This window comes from Oryctolagus cuniculus, chromosome 11 (assembly GCF_051225735.1).
Source record: "Oryctolagus cuniculus isolate XC-2025 breed Fujian yellow rabbit chromosome 11, ASM5122573v1, whole genome shotgun sequence".
NCBI classification, from domain to species: domain Eukaryota; kingdom Metazoa; phylum Chordata; class Mammalia; order Lagomorpha; family Leporidae; genus Oryctolagus; species Oryctolagus cuniculus.
The window spans coordinates 91,182,708-91,195,182 of NC_142877.1; the positions used below are offsets into that span (position 1 = coordinate 91,182,708).

General features: G+C 38.0%; 1 protein-coding gene across 1 annotated transcript in view; it reads right to left on the reverse strand.

The window, feature by feature from the left end:
• The window catches only part of KITLG (KIT ligand), a gene marked incomplete at its 5' end in the record, with an annotated part of 37,567 nt that extends 25,717 nt beyond the window's left edge, over positions 1–11,850 (reverse strand). Inside the window, 1 exon segment of the mRNA NM_001082223.1 lies at positions 11,737–11,850. Coding sequence (NP_001075692.1) covers positions 11,737–11,850 — 114 coding nt within the window.
• Between the last annotated feature and the right edge of the window lie 625 nt (positions 11,851–12,475).

The following is a 12,475-nucleotide window of genomic DNA, read 5'->3' on the forward strand; positions in this document are numbered from 1 at the left end:
ACATATTTACATTAGTCGTGGTATGTGTGAATAAGCAACAGATTTGGAACCAAGGAATTTGGAACAAATCTATACTCTTTTTGTTCCACTGTTTCCTTCAGTTGTAAAATGGAAATTCAAGTTCCTACATCAAGCAATCAGTCATTGATAAGTTGAGATAAGTGAACGTGTAAATGCCTTGAAAATATTCAATCCATGTTCTTTATTGAGAGCTATATAAGCAAATGACTTTGGGAGCATAAAACCCTGGTAAGTTACAGAGTTCCAGGTTCTCTTATCTCTCTATCCCTACCCTTCTCTTATAGCACTGTAAAAGTTTTCAGTTGAATAATATAGCCAACGATTTACAATGCAAAAAAAAAAAAAGTGGTTTAGCACCATTCCATTTCCAATGGGTCTACCTTGCTTTGGAGAATATTTTCCCCTTTCTCTGTCTTTAAAAACTTTATTTTCCCAATTGGAAGCTGAGATCATGGCATGTTTGCTAGACCAGCTCCTCTCCCAGAAGTCTCCCAAAATATAAGCCAAGTACTTTTTCTTGGTCTTGCCAATAGCTCTCAGAATCTGAGAACAACCTGATTAGAATATGGGCAAAGGCACAAGTAGTCAACGGGGAGCCACGGTAGGCATGGGTCCCACTGTGCTCACTGCCATCATTCCTTCAGTGGTACTACCTCAGGCTCTTCTCAGCCTTGAGTTGGGGCATCTAGTCTGGCTGTCCCTTATTCAGTTTACTTGATCATAAAACAGTATCAGTGTGTAACTCTTAACCAAATATTTACTATATGTCCAGCACTATGCTCACTAAGGCTTAAGTTGCTTTATAACATCCAGTCCTTAGATGCTGCTGATGCATTCTACTGAACAGGTTAAAAAGAAATAGAGGCTCAAAGAGGCCAAGTAATCTGACTTGACTAAAGGCCACCATGTGTTAAGTCCCCCTGGATACACATCTGGGGTATTTCCCACTTATGAGTCTGCACCATCACCTCCTCATGCTATAAAACTTTCTGCAGTGATGAAAAGTTTATAAGGATACTATGAAATTTGGAAATCCATGACTTGTTTTTTCATAATATACATTTTCCATGAACTTTTTGAGAATCCCTCATATGCATTGATTTCAGACATTTCTGTACCCAAATAAACATCTTTTCATTCCATTTTCCCATGAACATTTTGAAGTACCATCATTTAAAAATGCAAATCAGGATCAATTGAATTAATATTTACTTATTTAAAGATTTATTTTATTTATTTGAAAGGCAGAAATACAGAGAGAGGAGAGAGAGGGTGAGAGAGAGAAATGTTCCATCTGCTGGTCCACTCTGTAGCCTGGAACCAGGAGCTTCTTCCAGGTCTCCCATGTGGGTGCAAAAGTCCGAGGACTTGAGCCATGTTCTGCTGGTTTCCCAGGCACATTAGCAGGGAGCTGGATCTGAAGTGGAGCAGCCGGAACTCAAACTGGTGGCCACATGGGATGCCAGAACTGCAGGCAGAGGCTTAGCCTTCTACGCTAAAGAGCCAGCCCCTTGAATTGATATTTATAAAATACAGGCGTATATATCTAAAAAGCAGGATTATGTAAGGGGTATGATATCTAATTCCATTTTATAAGCAATTTATAGACAAAAAGTTCGTTTAAAAAAATCAAAGAAATGTACAAGAAGACCTTTGACAATAACACTGAAATTCCTACACAGTGCCACTTAAGGGTTGTATTGTTGCATTAAACTGATTTACAGATATTTAATTTCTGGTGGGGCTGAGAAATAATACTCTTTTTGAAAAATGCTTTACAACTTATAACACATTTTAATGTATAGTCTCTACTGAAACCCCATGAGGTATATCTTCCTAGTCCTATTTTACAAATGAGCACAAGGAGGCTAGAAGCTAACTAGTGCCTGCACGGGTACAGGCATCAGGAATAACTGGTAGGAGTAGGATGCAATCTCAGGCTCATCTACACCGAAGTTCTCCTTTCTTTCTTGCTTTGTTTTAATTGGTTCCTTTCCAAATACACTTGGAAGAGAACCTGGGAAGTCAAGTTATAGGTATTTATGGTCACTATGTGAATTATTGTATTATCTTCCTAAGTGCTTATAGTATGTTGAATACTATTCAGAAAGCACAAATAACCTTGAGGTAGATTTCATTCTCTGATGTATATTGATCATTGCAGAAAGTTTTATAGAGTAGAGGAACCTTGGGCTTGATTCTTGGAAGATGTTCTTTAGTAATTAAGTTTCAGGTAGGGGCCAACAGCATAGTTTCTGGAGACAGACTGTTAGTCCTCTGCTAACTCAGAGGACTTGGGCAAGTTACTTCAACTACTTTAGCTTCAATTTCCACATGTATAAGATGGGAAATATAATCTAACTAGAGGATTAGAGAGATGAAATAACACATGTAAAATACTAAATGCTCAGCTGTGGTGTTGAATGGCCATGAATTTCTATTACTATTAAATTCAAGAGAGTGGGACATTCTAAATGGAGAATGGTCACACACAAAGGCAAATAAATAAGAAAGTTCATTGTGTTTTAAGAAGAACAGATAAGAGGCAAGAAACATGTCAGAAAAGTCAAAGTAAAGCAAAGGAGATCCAAGGGGAAGTCATGGTATGGGGTAAGGGACACTTCTCCCACCAGAACCCTACAGGAAATTACTTTTGCTTTAAATTCATCATATCAGTTCTGTGAAACATCTACTCCTTGTATGCAAAATAAAGACAGTGAACTAGATAATTACCTAAAACTCAGTCTGGTTGGACTTTCTCATATAAGCAGTAGGGCAACACTGATTGTGTTTAAGCAGGAAAAAAATGTGATGGCAAGGTTAGGAAAATTATTCTAGAAGGATAGATTGGAGCAAAGAAAAAAGAGACAGGGCGATGATTAGAAGAGCATTAGAAAGGTGATGCATATGTGTTAACTATTCACACAGACACTGGAAACTAGCAAGTCAAGAACCTGGTCTAGATTTCAGTGAGGTATCCTGATAGAAGAGTTAAATGGGTAAGTAACTAAGACTGCATATTTTAAAATCAAATCTATTCTACTAAACTAAGTTCAGGGTAGAAAAAAATGGAATCTAATTCACAGGAAATTGTACCAAAGACTAAATAAATCATTCCAGTGAGCTTTGATTTGCAGTGCAGAAGGTTGTAAAATTTAAAAAAGTACAAAAACAAGTTATTTGATTATGAGCTAACTTTACCAGATGGGCTCTGTTTGCTATCTTCTTTGGATGTTCTCAGGATTGGCCACATTCAGTGATACAAGAACAAAATGCATAAGACAACAACATTCGGAAACACTGGAAACTCAGCCAAGAAAAAGTCTCTGCAAACCAGACTGGCACTGGCTGCACACCATATCCTGCAGGTACTTGGACTCAGGAGGAAAAGAACTCAAAGTCAGAACACTTAACTCCCTCTCTGGAACACTGATCTAAAATCTTTGGAACTCATGGTGCGAATATCACTGAAGTTCCTGTTTCATGAAATAAACAATGACTTGATATTTGCAGCAAGACCCTTAATATTCTCAGTTATCTCCCAACTCCAGGGGAGCCATCAAAATACAGTACTGACTCATGAATCTTCTGACAGCCAATATAAAATGTTGTGCATTATTTGAACCTTTCCATGGAAAGAGTCCATAGTTTCCATTCTCATCAGATCTAGTCAAGTTTAAGAATCATGGTTGTAGAGGAAAAAATGTTCCAAACTTGTCTACATACCATATAAAAGGTGATCAAGAAGTTTATGGAAAATGTGTATTATAAAAAAAAAAATGCTGGGTATAAAAAAAAACATTGTGGTGTAGTGGGTAAAGTTGCTGCCTGTGATGCCATCCCATATTAGTGCCGGTTCAAGACCTGGCTACTCCACTTCTGATCCAGCTCCCTGCTAATATGCCTGGGAAAGCAGTGGAGGATGATGCAAGTGTTTTGGCTCCTGCACCCATATGGGAGATCCAGAGGAACTCCTGACTCCTGCTTTGGCCTGGCCCAGCCCTGGCCACTGTGGCCAACTGGGGAGTGAGCTAACAGATAAAAGATAACTCTCTCTCTCTCTCTCTTTTTCACCCTACTCTCTCTAATTCTAACTTTCAAATAACTAAATAAATTTTTTAAAAAACCATGCATGGACTTCAAAATTTTTGTACAAAATAAACTTATCATTCAACTTTTTCCAAGAACTTTTGAAATACCCCAACAATCAATCATGTACAGTAGGTTACTGTTGATTGTTCAGCCTTCAGCAGTAACACAGGAAAAAAGCTTTTGGCTTTTTTGTTCCTCTTGATAAATTATCTCTCATTAATGCTGGCTAAAAATTCTACCTAATTAGGTCAATTACCTTTAGTTTTCAAAGGTCTTGGGTGGTTTTTTTCTTCTCCCTTTTAAAAAAATAACTCAATTTGTGATTAAAGAAATAAGATGATAACTTCAGGAAACTTTTCTAGGTCATCTTTTCTCAGTGAAGAACACCTAAATAAAGGTATAAAGAAACCTTTGTTTTCTTTCAAACAGAAGAGATTAAAAACTTTTTATTTGTCTATTTCAAAGTGTTATGGTTTGATATGGTTTGTCCCTTCTGAAATTCATGCCGAAATTTAACCGTCATTTTAAGATATTAAGAGGTGGGACCAGCTGGGATCTTTACTAGGTAATTAGGGCTCTGTCCTCATGAATAGGTTAATCCATTTATGTAAATAAATGGATGAATGGCCAAATGGGTTAAAGGGTTATCTAGAGAGTTGGTTTGCTAAAAAGGCCAGTTTGGGCCAGATTTCTCCTGTACTTTCTGTATTCCACCACATGATGCCAGTGAGAAGGCCAGCGCCAGATGTGCTTCCTCAATCTTGGACCAGAACAATGAACCAGAAATAAACTTTTCTTTATAACTTACACAATCTGCAGTATTATGTTATTAGCACCAGAAAATGGATTAAGACACATACATAAATCTTATGGTGACAATTCCAATTAAGTAACACTAAAACTGAACTTCTACAAATATAGTAGCCTCCTAATCATAGTAGGATAAAGTGACTGCTTCTCAGGAAATCAAATTCAATACATTACAATGAGAATTTGTAAGGTGCAGTAGAAACCATCATCTCCAAGTATCAAGAAAGCATTATAAATTATGGACTGCATTCTTGTGCTCCAAAGACAGGTAGTTATGAGTTCAAACCTCTACTCAGCTTTCTACTTCCCAGGTAAAGATGGTCAGGTTAATAAACATCACTAACTTAGTTTCCCAAGCAGTAAACTGGGGGTGAAAACAATTACCTCATCGGATTGAGAAAATTAAAAGATACAATCCATGCAAAGTGCATTGTATGATGCTTGGATTGTCATATCACAGCTACTGCTTTAAGGAGCTAAAAAGCAGGAGACAAATCAAGTGGTTTAGCCCATAAAGGAAGAATAATTTTTTTCTTCTGGTAAGAATGATATACTTAGTAATATAGCAAGACACCTAGATAACTTTTATAAAAGTTCACTGTAATACATTTCTGTCTTGTCTTTAAATGCTGAGTCCTGAATCAAGTTTGAAAGAAAAAAATAATTTTCTAGGACTGCAGGAGCAGTTAAAAATTCCATGCATTAAAAACTAACAAAAACATCACTTTGCAATAATCAATATAATCAACTATCAAACTGTTGTTCTTCAAAGGTCAAAGAAAATGATGCAAGTCCCCTGCATTTAAAGAGAAGATATACACAGGTCATTTGAAGAAAACCTTAGGATTCATCTAGGAATGGAGAGATTCAGAGACTCCAATATTTCACTTTACTGCAGTTGGGATTCTACGTAAAGAAGAATAAAAATCAGAATTAGCAAAAATTGTCCAAAGTGTGAAAACCTACCTGAGGATATATTTGTAACCTCCTCTGACGTAAATTACCACGAGTCATGTGTTAATACAACAAATTTACAATAAATGTCTACTACAAACTAGGAAAATTATGGATTCCTTTGTTCTAATTCTATCCTACTGATTAGTGTATGACCTTGAAATGGCAGAGTAATCTCATCTTAGTAAGATGGAGATGGAATAGCAACCTGCCCTAAAACATTCTGAGATAAATCATTATTCAAAAGATATTTATTTATTTATTTTTAAAGATTTATTTTATTTATTTGAAAGAGTTACAGAGAGAGGTAGAGAGAGAGAGAGAGAGAGAGAGAGAGGTCTTCCATCTGCTGGTTCACTCCCTAGGTGGCCGCAATGGCCGGAGCTGTGCTGATCCGAAGCCAGGAGCCAGGAGCTTCTTCCAGGTCTCCCATGTGGGTGCAGGGGCCCAAGGACTTGGGCCATCTTCTGCTGCTATCCCAGGCCATAGCAGAGAGCTGGATTGGAAGTAGAGCAGCCGGGACTAGAACTGGCACCCATATGAGATGCCGGTGCTTCAGGCCAGGGCATTAACCAGCTGTGCCACAGCACCGGCCCCCGCAAAAGATATTTAAAGTACATTTTAAAGTGCAACAAAGTTACATTTAATTAAATTCCCTCAAATGGACGGAAAATATCATCACAGATGATGAAAAGAGTAGGGAGAACCCATTGGGGAAGCTAATTTGCCCGAGTTCAATATTTGTCTTCCACTTACATATATACTTACAACTATCAAAAGCTGCAAGTGACATATCCCATAGATACAAGTGTTTAAAGTTTGATTCATCTTCTTCCCAGATACTTGACACTTTTCTTTAGGTAGGTTGGAATTTGCCATTTAAAACAAGTCTTGCAACATTTTTTAGAAACAAAGCAAAATGTTCTGTAAATAGATGAACGATTGTGCAGAGTAAACATACCAGAAGAATTTCAAATAAAAACCATGGGGACCGTAGGAGCAGTACAAAGTGTCCAAGAAGAAATTAAAAACACACACACACACACACACACACACACACACACACCGTGAAGCCATAAATCATGTGGTTCTGTGACACGAGAATCACCCCAAGCAAACGACGTTAAGGTTTTGGGGCAGAGTGCAAGTTGCAAGTTGCCACCTAATGCAAAGGCAAAAGTGATAGAGAATGCAAGGGAATTTTGCATTTTGATTAAAGAAATTATTATAAGCAAAGTCAAAAGTGTACTGGCAGCTCACTTTCTTTCCCTCAAATAAAATGCACCAAGATTACGTTTACAAAACACATTTCTCTCACTCTATAGAACCTCCTTTACTCTAGGCATTACTGAGTTAACACCAAGAGGTACAGCCTAGAGAAGGTACAATATGGAATAAAATAAGCTGAAAAAGCCTTCCGAAAATCCTCTGCCTAGTCCTTATCTTCTTTGGGGTCACTGAGTTCTCCAGGAAGGGATGAAAACTTCTTATATACTCTCTCACCAGAAATGGACAAAAGACACATACAGTACAGACACAATTCTGAGTTCCAGTGTGAGCATTTGGAATATGTGAATCCAAGTTAAGAAGCTTTGGTCATGTCTATGTTTTTCTTTTAAAGATTAGGATATGGAACCACAGAAAATTTCAGTGATTTTTTTCCAAGATCACACTGCCAGGTAACAGTGGAGCTAGTATTCAAGCTGTCCAATTTTCTGCATTTTCATCAAGATGCTCATTCCTACTCTTCTTTATAGAAAGGCTGTGATTATCTGTACCTATGAAACTCAACAGTCAGCCTTGCTGCTGTTTGATTACTGGAATACTTAGTTTCTTCTTAAGTATAGAAGAAATAACACTATTAACATTATGGCCAAGCAGTCTGGTACTTCTGTACACATTAGCATCACGTGGGATGCTGGTGAGAAACATTAAGGTCCCTACACCCCCACTGCATAAGTTGAAATACAGTATTTGTGCAGTGGCGCCCTTACATTTGTACCTTGAATAAGTATCCTCAAAGATTGTCATCAGATGGTGCTCAAATGATATTCTAAGAGCTCTGGTTTAAAGCAATGGCTTTTAAGCATTTTTTTCTCTTTGCCTTTTAAAATTAAATGTTTTCTTTTTTGGGAATCAAAGAGAGAGACAGAGACCGAACAGCTCCCATCGCTGTTTCACTCCCCAAATGTCTACAATGGCCTAAACTAGGCCAGGTAGGAGCTGGGAATCAGGAACTCACTTTGGATTTCTTATTTTGCAATGAGTACCCAACCACCTGTGCCATCACTGCTGCCTGCCAAGATCTGTATTAGCAGGAAGCTGGATTCAGGGACCAAAGTTGGGTACCCAACATGGGAAATGGTCTCTTAAATGACATCTGAGACCCTATGGCAAATGCCTGTTCCTCAAGATATATTCATGAGCTCAATATGTTTTCAAGTCACATCATATCTGGAAACAAATCTGGATATTGAAATAAAGTGAAGCGGCTGTGGGCTCTAGAAGCCGTTTGAAAACCACTGCCCTAAATGACATAACACTGGTTAATGGGACCAGGAATTGAGTGGCACTCCTCCTGGGTCACAGTTTCCTTATAGATAAAATGTTTTGTTGAGATTGTTTTTAATTTCCCTTAAAGCTCCAGTATTTTATGAGCCTGCAAACATCACCACTATGAGTAGCTAAGATTTAGAAGGTATTTACTATCTTTTCAAGTACTGTGCTATCATCTTGTTTAATCCTCCCAATCATTCTGTAAGGTTAGGTACTACTGACCTGTATATTACACTGATAGGGACACTGAGGCACTGACTTATCAAACCAGTTTCTTGGAATAAAGTCCTGGCACCTGCAAGTTCAGTGAAGAACACAGGCGATGTGATGCTCACCAAAGTGGAACACATCATTTCTTCATGCATCCAACAAATGTCCAATGAACTCCTTCTACTGATACATAGAAAATTTAGAATATAAACACATATTACCTTTTTAGTATTGTTTCTTGGGTCATAAAGTGACAAGCCACTTGAGAAAAAGGATCTATGTTTTTAAAAAAGACTTCTCCTAGGGATGGCAGTGTGGCATGGCAGGTAGAGCCATTGCCTGTGATGCCAGCATCTCATGTGGGCACACGTTCTAGTCTCAGTTGCACTGCTTCTGATCCAGCTCCCTACTCGTGCACTTGGGAGAGCAGCAGAGGATGGCCCAAGTGCTTGGGCCCCTGCACCCATGTGGGAGACCCGCAGGAGGCTCCTGGCTCCTGACTTTGCCCTGGCCCATCCCTGGCCATTGCAGCCAACTGAGGAGTGAAGCAGTGGATGGAGAACTTCTCTTTCTGTCTCCCCACACACACATCGTACCCCTTAACTCTGCCTTTCAAGTGAATAGAATAAATATATATATAAAAGAAGACTTCTCCCTCACCCCCATTACTATATACAACTCCTAGCTGTGTGTACAGTAGGCAAATGTTGCATAGCTTTCCTCACCAGTCCCCCCAAAAAGCCAGGTTGATACATCTTGTGCTGTGGCATCAAGGCTGCTTTGAAGCCTACATTCTTTGGGTGTGCTTCCAAGGAATCTGCATAAAGCGTGATATGTGTGTGTGCATGCTTATGTGTGCGGGTTTAATTCTGCATTGACTGTAAGCTAGAAACTTCTATAACATTGAATTTCTGTTTTGAAGCTCTGCTATGAAGCCATAATAAACCCAGGAAGTGTAAAATAAAGGCAGAGAACATAGCAGCCTCTCCATATACTTGTTTCTTCATGTATAGAAACGTTAGAGTTCATACCCAACATGTAAAAATTGTACATATTTATAGGGTACCGTGTGATTTTTCAATACATATATGTATTATGTAATGTCCAATCAAGTAAACATACCTATTTCCTCAAACATTTAACATTTCTTTATGTTAAAAACATTCAAAATCCTTTTTTCTAGTTTTTTAAAGAGAACTAGATAGTACATTATCATTAGCTATAGTCACCCTACTATGTAATAAGACACCAGGACTTCTTACTCCTATCTAATCATAACTTATTAGCCATTAAATAACCTTTCCCCAACCCTCCCCATTGCCTGCCTACTCTCCCCAGCCTCTGATAACTACCACTATACTCTTAACTTCTATGAAATCAACTAGTTTAGATTTCACATTTGATTGAGATTATTCAGTACTTGTCTTTCTATGCTTGGTTTACTTCACTCGACATAACCTCCAGTTCCATGCATGTTACTGTAAATGTTAAGAGTCCATCCTGTTTTATGGTTGAATAGTACTCCATTGTGCATATTTATGCCACATTCTCTTTATCCATTCATCAGTAGATGGACAGTCTGGTTGTTTCCACTTCTTGACTATTTTGAATAGTGCTGCAATTAACACGGGAATACAGATGTCTCTTGGACAGACTGGTCTCATTTCCCTTGGGTATATATCCAGTATTGCCAGCAGTGGGATCACTGGATCATGTAGTAATTCTATTTTAAATTTTATGAGGAATCCCTATACTCTTTTTCATAATGGCTGTAGTAGTAACTGACCAACCATGTGTAAGGTTTCTCTTTTCTGAGAACTAGCTCTCATAATCGCTTGTCCTTTTGATAATAACAATCTAGTTGCAGTGAGGTAAAAATCTCACAGTGATTTTGACTTGCATTTCCCTGGTGATTAATGGTGTTAAGCAATTTTTTCACTGTTGGCCATTTGCGTGTCTTCCTCTGAGAAATGTCTGTTCCATACACTATCATCTTAATAAGCAGGCTTTCCTTTCTTTTCTCCATATTATAACTCTCAGTACTTCCGCATCCTTGCAACAGCTCCATTCTCTACTCAATACTGAAATAAGCAAAGCCACCTAAGTGGCTATTTTGAGCTATAAAATTACAAGAATTCTTCTCAAAATTTATTCATCCTGAAATCACATTGGGTAGTCCAAATGAGCACACAAAATGTCCCCTCAATCAGGAGAGTTTGGAAAATGCATTGCAAATATTGTATGAAGCTGCTTCAAAAAGTTCATGGAAAATGGAATTAAAAGGTAAATTTATTTTGATATAAAAATTTTTTAAATCCATATATCATTTTTCCATAATAAACATTTTTTCAAACTTTTCAAGAATCTTTGCATGCATGGATTTCAGTTTTTCCTGCACTAAAAAAATGTCTTTTAATTCTATTTTTTTTTTTACCAACCTTTTGAAGTAACATCCTCTGATGCCATCTGTGTGGTTTGCCTCAGGAGAAGCATTGGGAAAAGCAGTGCACGAGTGGCAGTGATTAAGGGGCAGCACTGTAAAATGCCCTTTGCTGAGGGAAGAGGGCCAATGTAGAAAAGTGGGAGATGAGTCTGCTCAACATTTGGCTAACAAATTGCTCCCCCAACCATGTTCATTGAGGGAGCATACACCCTTGCACTTGCTGCTGACGGGCAGGGGAGAACAGCCTTCTCAGATCTCCTCTGGTGGGCTTGCTAGAGAAGAGAAGGCAGGCCCATGGAGGGGACACAGGACAAGCTGGGGAACCCAACCAGAGACTGCGGAACAATGGAGTACCCGTCTGCACACAGTGACCTTACCAGGCTCCATCTCGGCCTGCAAATGAGGGGAAAAGACCAGCAAAGGAACAAAAGCACTGTGGTGGTATACAGCAGGCTGATGTTTCAAACATTTTCTCCATGCCCTGAAGAAGAACTGTTTCCCTGTCTGCTCTCTGCAAGTCCTGGAGAGGAACTTGACAGTTCCTTTCTTCATCTTAGAATAATACTAATTTGGGGCATGAAGAAACCTAAACCTGTGATAAAGAAGTAAAAGAAAAGAATCATGGCTTAGGTAAAGCACTCCTTACTTACCAATTTTGTGATGTCTTTTACATTATCAGTCACAAGATTCCCGCAGATCCCTTTCGTTTTGACAAGAGGATTAAATAGGAGCAGTTGAAGATAAATGCAAGTGATAATCCAAGTCTAAATGAAAACAGAAAAAGTTCTCAGTGACCAGCAGAAAAAATCCATATTCATTCAAATAATTGACAGCTTCTTCCTTGATGTGGAAAGAATCGATCTACTACTGTATATTTAAAAAAAAAAAAAAAACTATTACCTTAAATACAATTAAATGCTAAGCAGTTCAACAATGCTCACCAATTTAAGAAAAAAAACTTAAAATCTTGTTTGAATTATTCTTTCAATGACATTATTGTTATCTTTTGTAAAAAGCTTTCTACAGCCAATTTCCTAATGGCAATTGAGAATGAACTTGTAGCAGCATGTGACAGACTCATCAGTTAGGGTGACTTCTAAAAACTAGGGAATGCATAAAATTCATACCTTAAGGCACCAGAAGAATCTTTCCTTTTCTACTTTAAATATAGAATGTGCAGCAAGTAGCAGCAAAACCCCTGAGCAGTACTTTAATCCAATAGCCCATGAGAGTCCATCACAGTAAAGTGAAAAGAGGGGCATATCTTTAGATCTAAAAATTTGATCTAATATCTTAGACATCAAAGAAATTATTGTTTTGGATCACTTTTTTTTTTTAGCCAGTTAATAAAGGAAAAACATTTCCTTAACCATTAGGAAGATATTTTTG